This window comes from Natrix helvetica, assembly GCF_964273705.1.
Source record: "Natrix helvetica genome assembly, chromosome: 6".
Lineage (NCBI taxonomy): Eukaryota > Metazoa > Chordata > Lepidosauria > Squamata > Natricidae > Natrix > Natrix helvetica.
In genome coordinates, this window is record NC_138553.1 from 57,065,903 (window position 1) to 57,090,831 (window position 24,929).

A 24,929-nucleotide genomic window follows, 5' to 3' on the forward strand; every position below is an offset into this window, starting at 1 on the left:
TATCCAGAAAGCCTCAGTTTAATAGTGGGAAACCTGAAGTGAACAAATCCCTGCTCCCGACCTCTCAAATAGCAGTCAAAGTGCTATTACCAGGGTGCAAGCTAAACAAGCACTACTAATGGACAATGCTACCACTCAGGCATTTTAAAAAGCCCTACTGGTTCCTAGCCCATAAAAACACTTGTTTAATTAAAAATGACTTAGCTTGGGTGGGAGGAAAAGTATACGTTCCAGCTAGTCAGAGAATTCCTCTCATGCAAACATGCCACAACTCCAAATTGGCAGGTCACTTCAGTTCCATGAAAATCCTACACCTTATCAAAAGGCAACTCTGGTGGCCATCTCTTAAGAAAGATATTGAAAGCTATGTACCCAGTTGCCCTATCTGTGCAGCAGCAAAGAGGAGACAAGGAAAAATCCCTGGTCTTTTACAGACAGTAGCCAAGCCTTCAGCACACTGGAAAGATCTCTCTATGGATTTTATGTAGAGTTACCTGAAAGTAGGGGGAATAATGTTATCTAGTTCATAACAGACCTTTTCTCCAAGCAGGCCTACCGTTCCCTGTTAAAAAAATCCATTCCTTGCACTCTAGCGCTGGCTTCACCCTATTTTGAGTTGCCACTGGCCAGGACTTCATCCCAATGCCAGAATTACCAATAGAGGAACCAACCATACCCTCCCTTAAAGAGTGGATACAACAACTACAAAACACCTGGCCAGTAGTGAGACTAGCCCTGAATGAGGCTAGAGCCACTTCTGAAACCTAAGCTGACAAAAGAAGGACAGAAACAAAACCCATTTAAAATAAGTGATAAGGTTTACTTGTCCACAAAATTACTATAATCCTTACAAACCTCAAAGAAATTGGGACCAAACTTCATAAGAGCCTTTCCCAATCACTAAAACCATCAACCCATTAATGGTAGAATTACTACTTCCGAAGACACTTAGACATGTCCACCCTGTTTTTCACTGCAGCCTGTTGAAACCTGAAATTACATCCCCTTTAAGGCCCCCAGCAGACGCTCCTCTGATCCCTATTATGATCAAAGGGGAACAACACAAAGGGGAAATCAAAGAGATCCTTGGCTCCCACACCCACCAGGGTTCAACTCAATACCTAGTCTCCTGAAGACATTTACCTCCCTCACAAAATGAGTGGCTAGCTAAGAAACATGTTAGGGTCCCTGCATTGCTGAAAAAGTTTCACTCGAAATATCCTAACAAACTGAACTAACTCTCTATGATGTTCATCTTTCTGTTCCCTTTTACAGGTAATCCCCTCATTTTCTGAAGGGGGGGAAAGCATGTCAGATCCCTATCATGATACTGCCATTCAAGTGGGGAGGGGACCCCAGATTCTTTTACTCACTTATTGCTCTCATCCTGTTTCCTATGGATCCTGTAATTCCCTCACCTATTGTAACCTGTGATTTGATTTACCTTGGGAAATGTACAAGGGGGGAGGGCCATCTGTTTTCTCTCAGTTTGGAAGTCTCACAGAAGAAGCGCATGGGGACGATCCATTATCTCTTTCTCAGGACAACCATTTCCACAACATTTTCAAACCTGTGGATTGGCTCATTTAACATCAAACTGAGGGGAGGGGTTTCTAACAACTTTATCCTAATGGAATTGCCTGGGTGGAACTCAGACCCTGCTTTGCATTGTCTTGCATTCACTTTCTTTCAGTAAAAGTTTCCTTTTGAAATGCTAAACTTTTGAGTATCCATGCTTCTTTTTAGAAGTTTATTGAAATTAGCTTTCTTAAAGTCCAAGACTCTAGTTTGACTTTGTTCTACTACTTGTGTTTGGATAATGTTGAATTCCAATATTGCATGGTCACTTGCCCCCAGGGTTCCTATGGCTTCAACACCTTCTATCATTTCCTCTCTGTTAGTGAGAATTAAGTCCAGTATGGCTGATCCCCTTGTTTCCTTCTCTACTTTTTGGAAAACAAAGTTGTCTGCTAGGTTTGTTAGGAACCTGTTGGATCTTCCACTTGGTGCAGAGTTTGTTTCCCAGTTGATGTCAGGATAGTTAAAATCTCCCATTACTATTGTGGTGTGCTTCCTACATACCTTAGTTAGCTGACTAGCAAAAAGTTCATCTTCTTCCTCTGCTTGGTTGGGTGGCCTGTAGTATAGACCTATGGCAATGTCATTTCCCCCACAACCTTTAATATTGACCCAAATGCATTACTTTTATTACTTTTATTATTATAAAGTATATACACCAATATTTCCCCTTCTCTTATTTCTATCACTTATTCTAGCTTTTAATCATGTCACCCTTGTTTTAAAAACTTTTTCTGTCTATCCTATCTAACTTCTAATCATGTCACCTACCTAAAAAAAGAGAAAATAAGAGAGAAAAGGAAACGCAAATCCAAACAGCAACAAAATGGATCATCCATCCATTGTCTCTTGCCCGCTTCAATATTTTAATTGTTACACTTTTGTTACAGAGAAAAACAAAAACAAATCAGAACAATAAAAAAAGAAAAATTATCTATTCATCATCTTGCCCACTTCAATACTTTTTATTGCTATGCTTTTTCTATTGACTTGCCTCCCAAATTCCTCTCTTAAATCTATCTCTATTTACATCTACTACTTGGCTATTTGATCTAAGCCCTTCTCCCACCTCTACCATTTTCTACTGCTCAGTTTTTAAAGTTTCTACCCAGATCCCTGTCTCCCTTTCAAACATATACAGTATTCCAACTCTCTTAATATATTTCACCCAGTCCATCTCTTTCTCAAGCACCTGCAGAAGTGACCTTAATTGCTTCCATGCTCTCATGATCTCTGCATACATTCTCCACATTCCATTTCCCCTTTCTCTCCCCCCAGTTCATTAGCAATTTGAAAAGCATTAAGGTTTGAAAGAAGCAAAGTGGTTCAATCTTGACATGCTGGCCCCCTGAAGGAAAAGAGCACCTGGAAAATATTAAACACAGATTAATTATTGTTGTTTAGATGGTCTTAGCCTTTACTACTCTCTTTGGCAGTTTGAGGTATTTTGCATGGAACCTTTCTACTAACTTGTCTGAGCTAACATTTTGGGCACCTACCCACTCAGGATTGGCTGAGGGATATCCTTTCCACTGCACTAAGTATTGTAATTTCCCCTTGAAGTGTCTTGAGTCCAGTATCCTCTTTATCTAATTGTGTTTCCCTCCTCCCATCACAGGAGGTGGAGACTTCTTGACTGGCCTTAACTTGGAGCCTCGGAAGGGCTTCAATAAGCTACTGTGGAACACTGGGTGGACTCATTTGAGTACCTTAGGTAACTAATTCCATTAACTAGGTTTATGACTCAAACAATTGGGAATGGACCTATGTACTTGGCACCCAGTTTTTTACAAGGTTGATTCAGCTTTAAGTATTTAGTAGACAGGTAAACTTTCTTGCCGATTTTGAACTTCTTCTGAGGGTCTCTTTTCTGATCTGCCTGTTTCTTTTGTGACTCCCTGGTTTTATTCAGGGCTTTCTGCACATTTCCCCAAGCAGCTTTCAGGATATCCATCCATTCAGTTATTGTTACTGAGGGAGGAAATTCCCTCCGAAATCTGGTATTGGTACAAATTCAACCCCCGTGGTTACTTTGAAAGAGATGAATCAAGTGCTACTATGCACCAAATTATTATAAGCCACTTCTGTGAAAGATAGGAGCTCCACCCACTTGGTTTGCTGATAGTTTATATAGCAACATAGGTATTGCTCCACTATTTGTTCTCCACTAATTTGTTCTGCCACCACATTGGTCCTTGGATGGAACCCCAAAGTAAGTCCCTGAGCTGACCCTATTTGCTTTAGGAACACCTGCCAGAACTTTGTTCTAAACTGCACCCCATGCTTCCAGTCTGAAATGATGTGCCTTGGGACTCCATGCAGCCATTAGACATGCAAACATTTTGGCCAAACTTCAGACTGAGGGAAGGTTCGGTTGAGTGATGAAGTGTGCTTGTTTTGAAGTCAAACACAATCCAAATTACCATGCTTCCATTACTTTCCAGCAATTCCCCTATGAAATCCATGGCAATTTCCTCTCATGGTCTGCTAGGATTGGCCACTGGCTGCAGTGACCTAGGAGTCCTACCGGCAATCATTTCATAGATGCACACACTAGATAGCTGGTTACATTGTTCTGTATGTCTTACTTCATCTTAGGCCATGAGAATTGTCTTTTGACCAAGTGAAGAGTTTTCACAAACCCAAAGTGTCCAGACAGCTTTATGATGTTGCTCCCTTGTAGAATTTGGGTCCTCTGGCTGGCTGGAACATACACTTTGTCTCTCTTCCATGCCAGGTCCTCCTTCATTATCAGATAGGCTTTGTGATCTTTGAGCCATTCATCTTTGTTCAGGGCTTCTTTTAGATGTTGAATCAGTTGGCCAGCTGAGGAGTAGCTAACCACCCTCACCCTCACTGAGACCTGCGCTGCCAGTTGCCTGGAGGAAATGGTGGAGTTAGCTATTTCCTCTCAGGTGCTTTTGTATTGGGGCATCCAGGAGAGTGCATTAGCAAGTAATTTTTTCCCCTCTGGCAAATATTAAATGGCCACCCAGTCTGGGAGATGATGGAGGTGGGGGAAGAGATAGAAACAAAGTGCTCAGCTCACTTACCCCAAGCTTCTTCCTCTAGCTGCTGCTGAGTGCCCTTGGCTCCTGGCTCCTGAGGAGCCTCTAGCATCCAAGCGATAGCAGCTGTGCAGGACCTCTGGTGCACACCAGGCACACATTTGCCCAACACAACCTGGTCACTTCACCTGCAGGGCACCCCCCCCCCAGTTTGAGGAGATGGCACCCCACTGCCTACCCCATTCTCCCCCCCCCCAATGAGGAACTCTTGGCCTCCCTGATCCTCATTGTTTGTTTTTAGGGTGGGGAACAGAAGGGGGGAAGAGGAAAGAAGTAAGTAAGTAGGAGGGCACTGAGCCATCAGGAGAAGGCACAGAGTTGGTACAGGAAAGTGCCCTGGCTCCAAAGGTGAACCTCCCAGTCTTGGGGTATTTCCCGGTTTGTCTGGGGGGTTGGTGGAAAGTATTCGCCTTTCAGGATTCCCCTTGAGGGAAAAGAAGCACATGCTGCTAGTTCCCTTCCCCTCAGCCTTATGGCGTGGATCCTGAATTCTGTCCAGTGACCCTATCCAAAATCTCCAAATGTGGCTTGAAGTTCATCCAGGAGGGCATCCACATCCCCCTACTCTGGTGCTCCTTCATTGTGGAGGTACATCACCCACTCTGCTGCCTCATCCTCTAGATTTGAAGTGATGGCATTCATGTGGGCAACTTCGTCTGGGTATTGCCCTGTACCACTCCAGATAATGCCACACCCGGTTCAGGAAGTACTCTAGTTGCTCTGGCCATCCATCAAACATAGCTTTTAGAGGCAGGGCTCCTGGTCATCCCAAATTAGCACATAGCCTGATGACAGCCCCTCTGCTAGAGCCTGGGCTCTTGCTGATGCAGGGATTCCCTGGGCTTGTCCCTCAGCTGCAGGAGGGACTACAGCTCTTACTGATGGAGCCCCAGTTCCTTGGACCTCACTCCCCAATCTCAACCTTTGGGGTGGAGGGGGATGGGCCCACTGACACTTGGCCCATCTCAACTCCTCTCCTGGGACTGACTGGTTCATCAACACTGCTCCTCACATTTAGATTCTGACAAATCTTTCATGCAATTGCTCCACAGATGGGCTATGGCATGTGGTCAAGAATTTCCACTCCCCTGGTTCTTTACAAACTGCAGCCCTCTGGGCCTTCCATTTGCTCACTTGAGTCATGGCAACTCCAGGCAGGACCAAGGGGAACTCCAATTAGCTGCCTTCCCCACTCTGCTTGGCCATCATGTCTTCAGGTCAGGGAAAATGGATCCAGCCACAATTTCTTTCTCACATGCCAGTGGCTACTCCATCTTTTCCGCTATCACTTTGGATTGGGTCATCACTATTTGGGTGATGCAGGTGCCTCCTGAATAGGGAATGATCCAGGCTTCACTGTGACATCAGCTTTTCAGTCTGTTCTGAACATGTTCTGTTATACAGCTTTCTTGACAGTATCCCAGTGGGCTGCGTTGAGTTAAAGGAGAGTTGATTTAAAGTCAACCATCCAATTAGTGAACCCAAAACAAGGAAAAACTGTTGGGAAATTTGAATTCTCAAAAATAAAACTTTATTGGATGCATCAGAGAAAACCAGCTCTGTTTTCCTGTGCAAATGCTTGCCCAGTTAAATAATACCTTCTCCCCACCCCTGGGTGATCACATTGTCCAATTATGAGATGTCCTTTTGTTATGGAACAGTCCACCTCCTTCTCAAGCACCTGCAAGGGATGACCTTGATGGCTTCCATGTTCTCATGATCTCTGCATACATTCTTCACATTCCATTCCCCCCTTCCCTCCCCACACTTCATTGGCAAATTGAAAGGCATAAAGGTTTGAAAGAAGTAAAGCGATTCAATCCTGACCCCAACATAGTTTGGTCCCAACTTTTTGGAAGGTTCCTGGATTGCAGGTATTTTGTAGACAGGTAAACACGGTCCCCTACTTTAAAATCTTTAGGCTTTATTTGCTTTTTATCGGCTTGTGTTTCGTAACTTTTTCTTCCTCCAGTGACTTTCTAACCACTGGCCAGGTATTCTGTAATTGAGTAACTCAATCCTTCGATGATGTGGTAGAAGGGGTGGCTAGGGGCAATTCAGGAATGCACACTAAGTCCTGTCCCGTAGTCACTTTAAATGGGGTGAAACCCAGTGCTGCTATATACAGAGTTGTATGCCATCTCAGCAAATGGGAGAATTGTCCTACTGTTAATTGATGTAGCATCAGAGGTATTGGTCCTGGAACAATACCTCTGATGCTCATTCACAGTCCTCATTTATTTCTGGATGATGACTAGAACTAAGCCCCTGGGACGTTTCCAAAAGTTTTAGAAACTCCTACCAAAACTTTGAAGTGAATTACATGCCATGATCAGAGATCATTTGTTGTGGAGCACTGTGCACGCTATAGACATGTTGAATAAACAGCTTAGCCAGAGTGTGAGCAGAAGGAATATTTTGGCAGGGCACAAAATGTACCTGCTTAGAAAACAAGTCAGAGATCACCGAGAGCATGATATTCCCTGAACTTGAGTCCTGATGTTTTCCCTGCTGTCACTTTGCTGAGGCACATACTGGGCAGGTGGCCACATAACTCTGAATGTCCTTTTAAAGTGATGGCCATCAAAACTACCACTTAATTAGGTAAAATCTTTACAAATCCAAAATGCCCTGTAGTTTTTGAGCCATGGCTTTTCTCCAAAATCAGCAATCTCTGGCTTTTGGGGACAGGCTAGACCACGCTGTATGGAACATTCATTTTTGTGGGCTTGGAACCATTTGTCCCCCTCTAGTACTGCCTTTAAGATCTCTTCTATTTGTTCAACTATTTGGAATTTCACCTTTGCCTGTGCTCAGATGGTTACAAGCTGGTGGAATGGGATGAAGAGTCTAACTACCTCCAGCTTGGAGATGTTGTATTGAGGCATTCTGGATAGTGCATCCACTAAAAAATTCTTTCCCCTGAAAGGTATCAGAGGATGGAGTTGAATCAATTAAAATACTGAGCTCATCAGACTTGCTTGTGTGACAACCTCCAGGGTGTTTTCAGGGCTTCTAAATTTTTATGATCAGTCCAGACCTCAAATGTTACTTTGCTCCCTTACAGGAAGTGCCTCCAAGCTAGGAATGCTCAGCGCTCTGTGTAAGCCTCTTTTTCCCAAACTGCCCACTGACACTCTGTGCCAATGCGTTTTTGGATGTGTATGCACATAGGACACCCTGGTTGTTTCTTTGTAAGGAAACTGCCCCCACAGCCACATCACTAGCATCCGCCTGAATGATAAATTAGGCATTAGGGTCAGGCTGTTTTAGCACTGGCTCAGCTGCAAATAGATGTTTGAATTTCTTGTACACTTCTTGGCTTTCCTTTGACAATTTCAGTGGCTGGCTGGGTTTGGGCTTCCCCTCTCCTTCTGTTTTTAACAGATTGGTGATAGGGAGAGCAATTTGGGCAAATAATGAGATAAATTGGTGGTAAAAGTTTACAAAGCCATTGCAGTTGCTTCTTGGTGCAGAGTGGAGCCCACTCTAGCACAGCCCTGACCTTCTCGAGATCCAACTCTATCCCCTCATGGAAGATGCAGTAAGCAAGGTAGTAGATTTTACTCTGGTAGAGCTCCTTAGCATATAGCTGTGCAGCCCAAAGTTTTTTAAGGACCACCCTAAGCAATTTCACATGTTCTGACATAATGTCTATGGAGATTCTCATTAATTCAGGTCATGGTTTCCCAAAGGTGCTTTTTCAAGAGGTAACTGGACTTTCTGGTTTTTTCTTTGAAGATGTTTCGCTTCTTATCTAAGAAGCTTCTTCATCTCTGCTTCAGCTTTTTGGATAAGAAGCAAAACATCTTCAAAGAAAAAACCAGAAAGTCCAGTTGCCTCTTGAAGAAGCACCTTTGGGACATATTCTGTCACAGTTTCAATATAGACCAGTATGTCAACCAGATACCAAAACCCTTTTATACAAATGCTTATTCAGTACCTCATTTATTAGCTGCATAAAGACAGAGGGGATGTAATCCAAAAGGGGGAACTCTGAATTGAAAGCCCCCCAAAGTGCAATTTCCACTAATTCCCCTCTTTAATTTGAACTCAGTTATAGGCTTCCTGCAAATCTAGTTTAGTAAAGATCTTCCCTTTTGCCAGATGGGCTGCTAACATGTCCTTTATTAAGAGCAACAGGTAAACATTTTTCACACATGCACCACTCTATAATCCACACATAAACGAAGGGACGTGTCCTTTCAGACAGGACCAGGGCAGCTACCCTGGGTCGGGCCAGCTGGATGAACTCACATTTCAAATATATTTGTCTATAAAGAACTGTAATTCCTCCAGTTCTCTAGAAGTCATTGAGTAAAGTTTGGGCTTAGGCAGTTGAGCCCTTTGCAGGATTTCTATAGAACAATCAGTTGGCCAGTGGGCTAAACAATATAATTGCTAAACATACATACATTATTTCCTGTTTGTATGAAACTGTGATCTGACTTTAGAATGGATTACAACCTACCAGTTTTTTGCTCATTTCTGCCCTCCCCAGCCCCAAGGAACACTCTATAAGCCTCCTAAAGGCTCTGCATAGCCATTTTGGTGAAGGGGGCGGGGTTTTGGGAGACAAAAAAATCCTGTATTCAGTGTATAAGACGCACCCAGATTTGCAGCCTCTTTTTTGAGGGAAAAAGGTGTGTCTTATACTCCGAAAAATACGGTATATTTCAGTGTAATCTAAAAAAGCAGAAGAATTTCAGTTCCCAAATTATAGTAGTTCTAATTTAAAAAGTCAAGATATTCAATTTTTAATTAATCAGAATTATAATTAATTGGAATTAAAGGATCATTGTATTAGTTCATCAACTTTCAAAATGTGGCCAAATGTATGCTCCTAGTTATTTAGCTAAACTAATGGTAACTAAAACAATATTCTCATGTTTCAGAAGATTGTGGTCAAAATACATAACCAAAGAATCAGTGTATATTAACCTTTCCAAGTGTCATCATAGTTACTACTGAGAACAGATGTAATTATATTTGGATAAAATGGACATATATGTTAGTTATATACATTTTTAATGTTTAGGGCAAAAATACTGCTGTTTTTCCTGTCTTCTGAAACATCTTACCCCCACAACATTAGGCTGCCCCCAACCCTCCTATCTTTTTGTAAGGGCTGAAAGACATGGCTGTGGCAGTTGGCTTGGCACTCCAATGGGGGATCAGTGCAATGGAAATGGTTGATTGAGTAATAACAGATCCCACCTCCCCCCCACTCCATCCCCCCATCCCCATGTGTTTTTGGTTTTAATGTTTTTTTGTAATTGTAAACCGCCCAGAGTTGCCTTATAGTAAGAGGTGCAGTCAATAAATAAATAAATAAATTTAAGTTGTTATTAAAGTTTCAATAATATTTGTTGAATATATAATAATAGAAAAATTAAATTTTGTCAGTTTTCAAGAAAACATTCAATTCAGCATGAGGAAAAAGCAAAAGCAGCTGGGCTCCTGCCATAACATGCAGTAATGACTTAATCAAAGTAAAAAAAAATGCATGAATCTATTCTTCATTGTTTCTAAAGTTTTTCTTTAGAAACTTTAGAGAACAACCAGTGTTCTTCTAAATCTTGAGAACAGGGTGATTGCAATGATTTGCTTTGTTTCAGTGTGGTGTGGTCTGCTTTGCTTTTGTTGTGTTATTTTTGCTCTTCTGCTCATTTGTATTCTTTCTATGATAGGTTTTTTAAAAGATTGCAAATCACATAGAGTCATTTAGTCAGGCAGTCTGTACTTTATTTATTTTTTTAATAAAGAAAACATTACTTGCTCTACCAGGATAAAACTACAATCCAAGAGATAAAATGTCACAATACAAGTTGTCAGGGACATATGATTGAAAGTGGTTTAGTTTAATGATTCTTTTCTAGAGTGCTACTTGGGAAAATCAGTAAAAGTAAATGCCATCTGCAGGAATTGACTGATTTCTTTTTATAGAACTGCAGAATATAAAATGAACCTTAACATTCTTTTTTTATTTTTTTTGACTATTTTTCTTCTAGTATATCTAGCTTACTATCTTTTAAAATCACGTTCTTTGTTAACAAGCCCTGCATTCATTTTGTCTTCCCAGATTTGAGACAAATATAGAATTATAAATGATTATTAGTGAATGGCAGATACTTTTTGGTTGTCATGTCTCACATCTACTCAGTTCAGGTTGACATTAGTCCTTCAAAATGATAGCAAATATTTAATTTATAAAGCAAAGCATATATTTTTTCCATGCAAAAGGCCTTTTTTAATTTATTAAATTTCCAGTGGGAAATTCATGCTAAGATGCTAAAGAGAAACTACCAAACAAAATAGAAATTAATTAGGTAAGTAACCTAGTTGTCTGATAAGATATCAAAATAAGTCTCATATAGTTTTAATTTTTTCCTTTGTTTTTAAAATTGTTTAAATATTGTTAAAACTATTTTCTTTCATCTGCTGTTTTATTACATGTAAATTACTTTGAGGATCACTGGAGCTCAGAGCAATAATTATTTTATGTTCACAGTTTAAATTGCAAAACTTTGCCCATTAAATATACTATTGCCTGTTAAATTGAAAACAAGACAAGTAATTTTTAAGGTTTTTTGTTTAAAGATATAAAATCATTCACTGAATTATCCAATTTTATCATGAGAATAGAAGAGCTCAACTTACCTCGTATGTGAACTGTGATTCCATGTATCATGTCACGAACTTTTAAGTATTGGAATAGAAAAAGAAAACATTATTTTTTCAGTGTGTTCAATGAGTCGCCCAACCCATGAGCCACTACTACTAAGTTAAAAATGTCACTGTTACTCTAAGACATATCAAAGATTATTACTTTACAGAGAAATCGCTTTAATATAATTTTATTGCCAGGGATGCACCAAATAGTACTTGATCTGGGTTGTACCAGACATTTGAAACAAATCTGGGGTTTAGTGAAAAGAGAAAAGCAAAAAGCAAAGAATTGTTCATGCAAAAAAATACGGAACAGTTGATAAATTAACTTTTATATCCTGCATATTAAATAGTAACTTTAATCAGAATAGATGTTACAGTAGTGTATTTTACCAAATTGTTTACTGATAAAGGAAATTGAATCAAAATTTATTAATAGGACAGTAGTGACATGATTAATAATACACATTCAACTCTGCTTGTTTGGCATATCTTAAATATTACTTCCTGTATAAACGATGTTAATCCATCTTTTGAGTATTTATATTTTACTTGAGTGTTTCTTTCTTAAACTTGAAAGATCTAGTTGAGATAAAGCTAAATGTTTCAGTTAAAAATAATCTAAAATGTATTTAGTTCTTTTTATTCAAGTTAGTAGGCACCAAAAATATTTAATACTGGCTAAATCACACCTTTGAGAAGATGGAATGCTGATTCTTCCTTGCTACACATAATCAAACACACACATACACAAACACCTCCACACACCTCTTTTTAAAAGTAATATTTAAATGCCAAAGCTTCCATGAACATCAGAGGCAAAGATTTAGCCATAAGTGATCACACACCTCAAAAAACATGAAATATCCCTAAGCAGGAACACTACTTGGTTGCTTCTCAGATTGTTTTTTTTTTTGATGTTGTTAAAAAAGGCTAATTTCACGTTTCGGATCAGAATGCCTCAAATTCTTAAAGTCTGGTTTCACAGGACAAGTTTCTTAATAATAGTTGAGCAAACAATGGCTATTTCATAAAATACACAAAGCCAAAATCAATACCGTATTTTTCGGAGTATAAGATGCACCGGAGTATAAGACACACTCAGATTTTCACCCTTTTTTTGGGGGGGAAAGGTGTGTCATACTCTGAAAAATGCAGTAATTATATTATGGCTTAGCTTGATGCATGATCAGCATTGTCATTTATTATACATATATCATGACTTATAGCACAAATCTGTCCAAGTTTGAACCTCAGATGCCTTGGAAACCTATGCTTGCATCAATCTACAAAAAAGCAAAGGTGGGTATTTAAAAGTGCTAAATTACTCACCATTACTTCCAATAGCTGTTGAGTATTGCAGGCCTATTTTTAATAAAAGCAGAGTAAATAATTTTTTAAATAAGCAGTTACATTTTGTTTATAAAAATAGAAGCAGTCTCCTGACTATTTTAAAACTTGCTGGGAATAGTTCAGGAGATGGAACAAAAAGGAAAGAAGAGGAAGAGAAAGGCTTCTTAAGTGACTTTTTAAAAATCAAGTCAATTGAAATGTTTTTATAGCTAAATAATTAATGGAAATGATAAAACTGCTGGTTAAGGTTTGAGACTGAATGATTCCTGAATTCCAACATGAGACGTAGTATCCAAATTCACATTTTGTTCCTACAAATCCTGCCTGCAGAACAAAATGCTGAGTATGTTCAACTAAGACAAAATAAACTTATCTAGTGGGAGAAAGAATATATCATATAAGGATAACATTACAAATAATTAATATGTTGATTTCTAGTAGTTGAATTTGACTCTTAACTACCATGTTTCCCTGAAAATAAGACCCTATCTTATTTTGTTTTGATCTCCGAAATAAGCACTAGGGCTTATTTTCAGGGGATGTATTAATTCCCCCCCTTCCCTTCAGGGCAGCTCAGTGTCCAAGAGAAGGTGAAAGCAATGCTTTGGTTCTGGCCTCTGCTGCTGCAAAAGGCGTTTCTGGCACTTGCTGAGCATGGTCTAGGTCAGCAAGCAGGCACGGTTGGAACCACAGCTGCAGCTTCTTCCTGCTTTACCTTTGCCCTCAGTCAGGAGTGGGGTGGTTCATGGTGAAATGGTGAGTAAATTCACTTTGAAGATATTCCTAAAGCCTCAGCAGGAAGGGAAGGTTGCTTGGGTAGTAGGCTGAAAAAGTGGGGTTAATACGCAAGGTGTTGGTACTGGTCAAGCTTGGCATTTCACCTTCCTGTCTTTTGTGAACTTTTGGCTGCACACAAGGAAAGCAGTTGCAGCGGAGACCCTGGCTTGTTTCTCTCCCCAAAATTCCTCCAGAAATGGGTTTTTATGAGCGGCGACACTGGCATGATGAGCCTCATGGCAGTGTCACTGCTCACACATACAACGGTGCAACAAACCTTGCAGCATCCTTCTGCAAGCGCCAGCACCGGCAAAATGAACCACATGAAGACCCATTTCTGGCAGAGTTTGGGGGAAAGAAAGAAGCCAGGGTCTCTGATGCATCTGCTTTCTTTTTGTGCAGCCAAAAGTTCACAAAAGGCAGAAAGGTGAAATGCCAAGCTTGACCTACACCAGGAACTCATATATCAAACCCACTTTCTCAGCCTACTACCCAAGTGACCCTCCCCTCCTGCTGAGGCTTTAGGAATACCTCACAAGCCACTTCACCACCATTTCACCAGGAACAGGGCTCTCCAAAGAAAGGAGGCTCAGCAGGAAATTCCCTCTCCCCAATTTTCCTGCTGATCATTCTTTCCTTGGGCCAAAGATGCAGAGAGAGCATTTTTTGGATATGCGTCTGTACAGGGCTGGCGTGGCTGATGAGCAGAGAGGGGGGGATCTGGTTTAGGTAAGTATGGTGGAGCAGGCAGGCAGATATGCGGGCACTTCTTGGATCTTTTTTTTTCTCTTTTTTTTTTCCAAAAAGTTTTATTGGTTTTTTAAAACATTTATAAGGAAAAGGGTAAGTGGAATGGTTACAAATTTTGGCAGTTGCAAGTGTGGCAGACGCCCCCTCCCTCCAAACTCATAGGATACATCTAAATATAAAACATTAATACATAATCATAAAAAATCAGCATATTAATTCTAGAAAAAATAGTTTTCAATCAGTTTATATAGTTATGATATATAGTCTAGATATAATTTCATTATTACTTTTGGTCTGTTTATAACATTGTGGTTTTCTTATTCATTTTTGTGATCTGAGCTTTCTTGGTGTTGCCCCTTCACCCCCCGCTGGCAGAGCTCCGGCCCCTCCCGTGTCCTGTGTGACCATTGTGGTGTCTTCTGTTTTTTCTAGGTTCGCTTTATTTTTTTCCATAAAGGCCTGTGCCTCTATGGGTGTATTGATTCTGATTCTTGTCTCCTCCCAGAATATCAGCATACCTTCAGGCATCAACCATCTAAACCACACCCCCTTCTGGTATAGTTTATTCGCCAATTGCGAATAGTTTTTCCTTTTCTCCCTAATTTTTTTGGGGATCTGCTTCAGGATGGTTATCTCCCTGTCATGATATGTCAATGTTTGCCCCCTTTGTACACCCAGAATTTCATCTCTTGTGCTTTTCCTAAGGAATTTAATATGGACCTCCCTGGGTACATTGTGTGTTCTGGCATATGCTGAATTCACTCTATAGACCAGATCTATCTCCCATTCCATCTGCTGTTTATCTTTGTGTATGTATTCAGCTAAAATATTAGTCATAATGTCCCTTATATTTTCCCCATCTGCTTCTATTACATTTTGAAATCTGAGATAAAAGGACATTCTTTCAAACTCTGTTTTCATTTGTTGGACATCAAGTTCTTTGTTTCCCTTCTGTAAAGCTTCTACCCCCCCTCGCCTCCGCCACCCCACCCTCCACAAGGTCCAGTCTCTGTGAGTTCTTATAAATTTGGACTTGATTCTCTTTAATTTCTTCCTTCATTTCTTTTAATTGTTTCTTAATTTCTTCCTGGCCCTGTATGAGTTGCTGGAGCATTTGTTGCAAATCCATCTCTGTACTCTTAGGTTGCATCAGTTCTGTAATCTTGGACTGTGTGGCAGGACTGGATGTTGCAGATGTCGGTGCAGAAGTAGCAAAGCCAGGTTTTCCAGGGGGTGGTCTTTTTGGAGACATGGTTTATAGAACAAAGAGATCAGTCAGTGTAGAGACTGGGCAGCTGGAGAAGTAGAGCAGGCAGATGAGTCCAGAAGGCAGAAGATCCAAACAGGTGGGAGTTTCTTTAGTCAATCTAGCAATAAATGAAAGTTTTTTCTCCAAAGAGTTCAGGAAATAACAATCCACAAGAGATTCCTCTGGGTGACACGGAGACAAAGACCGGAAGCCTGAATTTTAAAGGTGGAGTCAGGTTTCACAGTTCATGAAGACAACGGAAGTGTGCCATCTTGCCCTGCCAGCTTTGGGCTCAGAGGCATAGGAAAAATTTTAAAAGTTCACAAAGTTCTCAGGTCATCAATAAGTTCTGGAACTAAGTCCCATGAAAAACACTTTTACTGGGGTGAGGCATCATTAGTTGGCTCTCCCCCTCCTCCTTCCCCTGGGGGCGGGAGCAGAATTTTTACAAGCCGCTTGTCCAAGGGGGGGGGAATCCCCCTCCCCTCCAGCCGTTCCTCCAAGAATAAATCCGAAAGATTAGCTTTTAAAATTACTGAAAAGTCCATCAACTCAAAAGTAAGGGGATGAAGAGAGGAAGCATCTCACCGCACCGCCGCTGCTTCCTTCAGTTTTGCGTTCTCCGATCAGCATAGAGCGAGACGCAGGTGCGCCCTCCGAAACTGCTCCCCGGTGCCTGGAGCAAAGCGGAGAAGCCCCCACCAGCCGTCGCCGGTGCCAGAGCCTTCCGCGAGCCGCTCCCTCGGCAGGACGCCTCTCCGGGGCGTCCTGTGCCCCCCCGAGGACGGGGGAAGCCCACCGAAGAGCGGGAGCGGGCAAAGTTCTTGCCCGTCGCCGTAGCCGCCGGAACCGGAAGTCCGGCACTTCTTGGATCTTGTTGGCCGCCTTGTTATCATGGTTTGATTTTGCTTGAGATGTGGGAGAGGGAGAAAGATCGGAAGCAGGCAGGGTCAGGAAAACTCTTTCAGATAGTGATCTGTGGGTGTGGAGGGGGATATTCCTGCCAATCCTCCTTTCCTTGTGAACTCTGCACAGACGCACATCCCAAAAATGCTCCCTCCATGGCTTCAGAGCCTCCTTGAAATCCTGCACAAGATGTAACAGAGTGTTGCATTTGGAGACCACCGCAGATAAAATTTCTGAAATATTAACTTTCATCATTGTACTCGCAAGAAAATCCTGTCCCCAATCATGATTTGATTTTGCTTGAGATGCAGGAGAGGGAGAGAGATTGGAAGTGAGCAGGGTGAGGGAAACTCTTTCAGAAAGTGATCTGTGGGGGATGATTTCTCCGCCTATCCTCCTTTTCTTGGGGAGCCCTGCACGACACATACCAAATATGCTCCCTCTGTGGCTTCAGAGCCTCTAGCCTTGCAACTGTGCACAAGGAAGGTGGATGTTTGCTCCGAGGCTGTGGCAGAGCATAGCACTGGGAGGCCTCTGTGGTTAAATTGATTTGCTCATCTTGCTCCAGCGAGAGGGGTGCAGGCCAGGGGCTTGGTAGTCAGGGAAGATGGGGTTTGAGGTGCAAAGGAGGAAGCGGCAATCTCCCCCTCCCTCCTCCATCCTGCTGCATGGCAGCATGACCACTGGCAAAGGAGGCCCTAGTAGACCAGCAGTGGGAGAGGAACTCCAGAGACATAGATATGGGCCGAGTTGCCCCATGCCAGGCAGGAGCATTCCAACAGGGCTGTTAAGAGCAGCACAGCCAGGAGGGTGAAGATCCCCTATGAGGCTAGCAACAGCAGGTGCAGCAGGCCCAGCAGCTGGGCAGAGACAGTGGGGAGCCAATTCCAATGTGCTGTACAGCCTTCTGCCTCATCATAGCAGCAGCCCGAGCAAGACCCAAGCTCCAGGCCTAGCGGAACACAAACCATGGTCATCACCTGCTCCAGAGCCACAAGGTGAGCTGCTGAAGAGAGGGGCCCTCAGCTGAGAGGTTGCCTGGCACTGCGGGCAAGGCCAGAACTGGCAAGAGTGCACCAGAAACACCTCCAGGCACCCGGAGAGACAGAATGAGAGGCAGATCCAAATCCTTGCTAGCTCAGCTGATCCACGGGGCCATGATTAAGGGATCAAGCCTCCATGAGATGACCGAGAAGGGAAGGATTGCCTCCTGTGCTGGCCATTCCCACCCTCTTCACTAGGGCTTACTTTTGGGGTAGGGCTTATATTATATTAGGCGCAGGCATGAAAATCGGGCTACGGCTTGTTTTTGGGGTAGATCATATTTTCAGGGAAACACAGTATTTTTAACTATGTATTAAAGCTTCAAGGCTGAATTAATTCTGTTTCTCTAACTTCATTTGAACAATTATGTAAGGGAGATTAAGCTGAATGCTGTTGAATCTAATGGATTCATTCATGTGTTAATATTTAAACTGTGATACAGGATTAAAGCCTTTCTTTTTAATTCTTTGCACATTTACTTGGAAGTAGATCACAGCTGTTAAAATAAGTTAAAATAATAGCTATTGATAAAAATTAGAATATATCTTACCTGCCAGATAAAAAAATGGAAAAAAGGCAACAAAATGATTGGTTGAAGCCCTCAACTTCATGTTCACAGGAATGTTGATTCATAAGAATGTCTGAACTTCAAATAGAATCCAGCTGTATAGAAAGACAAAAAGAGAGAAACAAATGATTTTGCTTCTTAGCATCTCCTGGCATTATTTAAAAATCTATGGCATATCTGATTAATATCCATAAAACAGGATAAATGCCACACTGTTTATGAATTAAGATCTGAGTAACATATACTTATTAATTTTAGCATTATTTACAACAAGATAATCAGAAAGCTCTCAATATTAACTCTTAATAATATTATTTCAGGTATAATATACATTTCATATTGCAGAGATTAAGAATGAACTCCACATTGCCCAACTGCCAACTCATTGAATGAGTTATTTTGATTTTCTAAATAAATAATTGGTTAGTAATTACTTTAAATGATTTGAACTAACCTACCCTTTAATACTGGATTTAACATTCACTAATTAAAATAATTAATGTTTCAAATTCTTAAATTATCACTGTAAAGCTAGTGGTGACCCAGTTTTGTTCCAGGAAAAGAAAGATGAGACTTTTCATCTATGTGTTGATTATAAAGAGCTAAATGCAGTGTACATAGAAAATGTCTACCCACTGACCCTGATGAAGGACATGATGGCGCATTTAGTCAAAGACAAACTCTCCATTAAGTTAGATTTGTGAGAGACTTACTATTGAGTTCGAGTAAAGGAAGGCAATGAATGGAAAACTGTTTAACTGCCATCTGAGATGTTTCCAATTCTGGGTGCTCCATTTTGGTCTGCAAGGGACCCCAGTAGCATTCATGCAACTGATCAATGAGGTGCTGCACAATTATTTATACAAAGGAGTGTTGGTATATTTGGTTGACATTTTATACTGTATGCTGAAACTATGGAGGAGAATGAGAAATTGGTAGTCTCCTAAGAATTATACCGAATTATATGCAAAACTTTCTAAATGTGAATTTTACCAAGATAAAATCAACAAAGGAAGGGGTGGAAGTGGACCTAGAAAAGATGAAGGCCATACTAGAATGGCCCCCTCTCCGGAGTAGGAAGCAGTTACAGAACTTCCTGGGATTTGCCAATTTTTACCACCAGTTCATCACCTCATTTGCAAAGATTGCATTGCCAATCACCAACCTTTTAAAAACTAACGGTGAGGGCAATCCAAAGCCAAGTCAGTCACTTAATTGGACCATGGAGTGCCAAGTGGCGTTTGAACAACTCGACGTGGCGTTCAAGTGTGGAGTGACCATAAGAACCTGGAAGCCCTGAAAACCCCATGCAAATTACCCCCTGCACAAGTTCATTGGGCTCAATACTTTTATTCATTCAATTTTAGTCTGCACTATATTCCAGTAGGAAAAAAACTTTATGGTGGACTCTCTGTCCAGGTTGCCTCAATACAATAGTATTAAGGCTGAAGTGGTTCAGTTGGTCATCCCCTCAAAGCAACTAGCAGCCCCAGTAACCACTAGAGTCCAAGGGAGGAATGAGCCTGAGATTCAAAATTAACTGGGTGAGCAGCTTAAAGAAGCTTGATGAATGGTTAGCTGCCCATAAGAATGACTGCACCATGTGCAATGGACTGGCTTGGGTTGGAGTCAAATTGTAAGTGCCCTCAAGATTGAGGAGCACCATTTATAAAAAGTTCTCATAACTCTAAGTCAGCAGGGTACTTTGGCTTTGTAAAAGCCCAACATTTGGTTAAGAGGCAGGTTTTTTTTTAATTTTATTGTTTTAATTAGACAGATAACACACACACAAAACACTCTTCAATACGTCTTCCAGCTAGCATGTTGATTGGTTACAATTAAATTCCGTGCATTACTACAATCATTCTTTATACTTCATTCAAATTGAGTTGTGCATTTTAAATCAAAGATCTTTATACCGTCAATATACCAACATTCTCCTTTAACTGCATTTGTTTGAAAGTAGTTTTATCCAGAATCATTCGTATTTATATTATCCAATGAATAAACATTTTAACACCGACAACAATCTGTAAGAGCTACCACATTCTGCTTATTTATCGCCTAGGATTCTTATTTCTTTCCTCCATCCACCTATACCATTTATCCCATATCTGATAGAATTCTGATTCTTCTTTTCCCTGGATTTCTTTAGTTAGCTTGTCCATTTCAGCACAGTCCATCACTTTTCTTATTATTTCATCTTCACTTGGAGTTAGCTTGTTTTTCCATTTCTGGGCATAGGCAATCCTTGCCGCCGTTATTATATGCAATATTAAGTACTGGGTTTCTTTTTTGTATTTTGTAGGCAGTAATCCTAATAAGAAGATTTCCGGTTTCCATTCTATTTTAACTCCCGTTATTGCCTCCAGACAGTTTTTGATCTTTTTCCAAAACCTTTTAGCCTCCTCACAGGTCCACCATAAGTGGTAGTACGTTCCGTGTATCGATTCGCATTTCCAACACTTTGGGGATGTATTTGACGATATTTTAGCTAACCTTGTTGGTGCCAGGTGCCATCTATAAAACATTTTATACTGGTTTTCCTTATATGCGACTGAGAGTGTCATTTTTAAGTTTGTTCCCCAAAATTTTTCCCATTTGTCTAATTCAATATTGTGTCCAAAGTTCTGTGCCCATTTTATCATTTGTTCTTTCACAATTTCCTCTTCCATTTTATATTTCAGGAGAAGTTTATATATTCTCCCTATCATTTTTCTATCTGGGCTTTGGATGATTTTATCCAATTCGTGTGATTCTGTTTCAATGCCATATAATTTGGTATCATTATTGTATTTAGTTTTGATTTGCAGGTAGCTTAACCAGTCCACTTTCCTGTTCTGTTCTGTCAATTCTTCAATTGTTTTTAAGTTTCCCTGTCTATCGATTAAGTCTCTATATCTTAGTATTTTGTTACAATCTATAAAATTTGGGTGAGTCGTCCTTTCTGTCAGTGATAGCCAATTCGGGATTTTCACGTAATGAGTTTTTTTTTTATTTTGAGCCATTTTTGCAATAATGCTCTTCTAATTAAGTGTTTTTGAAAGTATTTGTGCGTTTTATTTTTATCATCCCAAAGGAAAGTGTGCCAGCCTGCTTGCAAATCATGGCCTTCCAGGGTCAAAATTCTTTTATTCTTTAGCTCTATCCAATCCTTCACCCATGTTATTGATACTGCCAATGCGTATAGGTCCCAATTTGGTAATGCTAAACCTCCCCTCTCTTTGCTGTCTTGCAATGACTTTAGTTTGATCTTCGCTTTTCGTCCCTGCCAAATAAACCTAGTGGTTATGTTATTTAACTCTTGAAAGAATTTTTTACCTGGGTTAATAGGTGCGGCTTGCAACAGGAATAAGATTCTTGGTAAAATATTCATTTTGATTGTCGCTATGCGTCCCATAAGTGATAGTTGAATATTTTTCCAATTTTCTAAGACTTTCTTTATTTGTATCACTAATTTGTTATAGTTATCATCTTTAATTGTGGAACATTTTGCCGACACCCAGATCCCCAGGTATTTCAGTTTCTTAGCAATTTGCATATTGGTTATTATTTCCAGTTCCTCTTTTTGTTTTTTGGTCATGTTTTTGGTTATCATTTTTGTTTTGTTTTTATTGATCTTTAATCCTGCCACTTCGCCATATTCTTCTAATTTTTGAATTAATTTCCGACTGGAGTCTAATGGGTCCTCTAGTACAAATACTAAGTCATTGGCATAGGCTTGTGCCTTATATTCTTCATTTTTGAGTCTTAAATCTTTTATTCCCTGGTCTTTCCGAATTTCATTTAGTAAGATTTCCAAAGTCAATATGAACAGCAAAGGAGAGAGGGGGCATCCCTGTCTGACTCCCTTTTTTATTTCGATATTCTCTGTTAATTCTCCATTCATCAGAACTTTGGCTGTCTGGTTATTATAAAATCCTTATATCATTTTTATAAATTTTTCACCGAATTTCATCTCATCCAATACTGTTATTATAAATTTCCAAACTACATTGTCAAATGCTTTTTGTGCATCAAGGAAAACCACTACCATTTGTTTTTCTGGGTGCGCCTCATAGTACTGTATTATGTCTAGGATGATTCTCGTATTATTTTTAATGTGTCTGTGAGGTAGGAATCCATTTTGGTCTGGGTGTATTCGTTCATTTAAAACCTGTTTGATTCTTCCTGCCATAATTGCTGCAAATATTTTATAGTCAGAATTTAATAATGAAATTGGTCTGTAATTTTGAATTTCTTGTTGACTGGATTCTTCTTTTGGGATTAGTGATATTATTGCTTCTGTCCATGTTTCCGGTATCTTGGCTTTTCCTAAGATTTCATTAAACATGTCTATCCCTAATTCTTCCAGTATTATTTTATTATTTTTGTATAGCTCCACCGGTATTCCATCTGGTCCTGGTGTTTTATTACTTTTCTGGTTTTTCAGAGCTGATTCCACTTCAGCTAACATTATTGGCCTGTTTATCGCCTCCCTTTGCTCTTTTGAGATTGGGGTAATCTTCGCTGTGTTTAAGTAATGCTTTATTTTCCTCCATACTGTCTTGTGTGTATAATTTTGTGAAGTATTTATGAATAATTTTCTTTTCTTCTGCTTTGTATTGAATCCTTCCCTCCTCGTCTTTCAATTGGTATATCATCCTTTTTTCTCTTTCATTCTTCAGTCTGTATGCCAGCCATCGTGCCTTAATTTTCTGCGCTAATTCCTTTTGATTTATTAGGTTGAGCTTATGTTTGATTATCTCTCTTTTTTCTTTTTATTCTTTGGGTCTTTCTGGAGTTCATCTTCGGCTTCCATAAGTTCCTTTTGCATACATTCTTGTTGCTTTTTTTGATTTCTAGTTTTCCTCGCCATATAGGCAATCGTAAGGCCTCTTATGTATGCTTTCATAGTGTCCCAGAGATTTTGAATTGAGGTATCTTCTCTTTTATTTATTCTAAAAAATGTTTTAGTTCTTTCTCCAGCATTTGAGTGTATTCTGTTTCGTTTATGACGTTTGAATTCATCATCCATCTTTTTCTTCTTCTTTGACCTTTCCATCTTAATTTTATTGGATTATGATCTGCCCACTCATTTAGTTCTATTTCAATTTCATCTACTTGATTGCATAGTCCAGATGAGATCCAAGCCATGTCAATTCTTGATAGTGACTGATGGGGGTTCGAATAAAAAGTATATTGCTTTCTTGTTTTGTGCCTTTCTCTCCAAATATCATGTAATTTGTATTCGATTGCCATCTCAAAGAAGGCTTTGGGCAGCATATTTTTTTGTTTTGTTTTTCTTTTTGCTTTCATAGTCCATTTTTTTGTCCGCTATTGCATTGTAGTCCCCAATTAAGCAAATATTTTCATATTCTAATTCGTTTATTTTGTTGTGTAGTTTCCTATAAAATTCCTCTTGTTTCTGATTTGGTGCATATATGACTATTAATAGTATCGGTTTTTCTGTTGTCTCTAATTCAATCATTAGTATCCTGCCTTCTTCATCAGCGTAGACTTCTTTGGAATTTATTTTTTCCTTTATGTAGGTTGCTATTCCCCCCCCCCTTTTTTTTTTCTGCTAGTGTTGTGTATAATTTCCCTAGTTTTTTATTTTCCAATAAGTTCTTATGGTCCCTTTTAATATGCACTTCCTGTATGCAGATTATATCTACCTTTAGTTTGTTCAGTTTGTTAAACATCTGCACTCTTTTTTTGGTGCGTTCAATCCATTCAAGTTTATTGAGATAATTGTTATTTCCTGGTCCATCTTTAGATGGGGGTTTTCTTGTTACTTCTAGTTTGTATCTGACTCTTCCCTCTCGCACCTTCCTTTTCTGCTCTCTCTGTTTCTTGCCTCTGTTCTTCTTTCCTGTTTCTTTCTTTATCTTCTGATGTTTCTTCCTCTTGGCCTCGCCTTCCCCTTTCTAGCTCCTCTTTACTTCCTTGTTCTTCTTCCCCTGTACAGTATTTCTCATAGAATTCCTGCGCTTCCTCTATATTCTCTATCTTATATTTTTTCCCTTGCCATGCCACCAGTACCCCTTCTGGTATCAGCCATCTGTACATTATTCTGTTTTTATTTAACTGGTTTGTTAGAAATTGGTATTGTCTACGTCGTTCACGGATTCTCCATGGAATCTGGTTAAGCGTGATCAACTCTTTTCCCTGGTATATAAACGCCCCTTCTCTGGTTTTTTTGTATACCTCATCTCTGGTTGTTTTTTTGGCAAACCTTACATGTACTTCTCTTGGGAGCCTGTCTCTTCTGGCATAATTAGTATGCACTCGGTAGGCTTCATATCTCCTCTCAACTCGTGTTCTTTTCTCTAGCATTTCAGCAATGATCTCAATCCTCTTCCCTTTCAGAAATTCCTCCTTCTCTTCCGGTATGTTTTGGAATCTTAAATAGAATGCCACTCTTTCATTTTCAAGTCACATTATTGATAACTCTAATTCTTTATTCAATTGTCTATATTCTAGCTCCATTTTTTCCACCTTCTGGTCTGTTTGTTCTATTTTTGTTTCAATATTCTGGATTTTCTGTTCATTGATTGCTAAGGCGGTCTGTATCTTTTCAATTTTATCATCCACGGTTTTAATATCTCCTTTTAGTTCTCCTATTTCATTTTTCACTTCTTCATGATTCCTCCTTGTCTCTTCATGATTTGCAGCTGTCACTCCTTGGTTTTTTATAAGCGTCTCTTGTATTGTTTGGAGCATTAATTGCATACTTTGCAATGTTGGTGCTGGCCCTGTTGTTTCTGCCATCTTTCCACCTTTCTCCAGACCTAGTGCACTCTCAATTGATCTTTGGTTTGAGGAGGGGGGTGTTGCCAGAGTCGTATTAGATGTGGTTTTTTTAATTAGCTTTCCTGAGGTTGCCATTTTTATCCCCCTAATTATCCTTGTCCACACTTGCATATAAGTTCTACTTTGCTTCTACTTTATCAACAGTATCAATGTTATCAGTCTTATCAATCTT

At 40.0% G+C, this 24,929-nt stretch overlaps 1 protein-coding gene across 3 annotated transcripts in view; it reads right to left on the minus strand.

Annotated features, from left to right (window-relative positions):
* The window catches only part of CNTN1 (contactin 1), a 410,973-nt gene that overhangs the window by 210,522 nt on the left and 175,522 nt on the right, over positions 1 to 24,929 (minus strand). For all 3 annotated transcript variants that reach the window (XM_081957448.1, XM_081957447.1, XM_081957446.1), the window contains exons 2-4: positions 17,945 to 18,057; positions 12,648 to 12,680; positions 11,307 to 11,345 (exon numbers count right to left, since the gene is read on the minus strand). In XM_081957448.1, coding sequence (XP_081813574.1) covers positions 11,307 to 11,345; positions 12,648 to 12,680; positions 17,945 to 18,005 — 133 coding nt within the window. In that variant the 5' untranslated portion in view covers positions 18,006 to 18,057. The remainder of the gene's footprint in view (positions 1 to 11,306; positions 11,346 to 12,647; positions 12,681 to 17,944; positions 18,058 to 24,929) is intronic.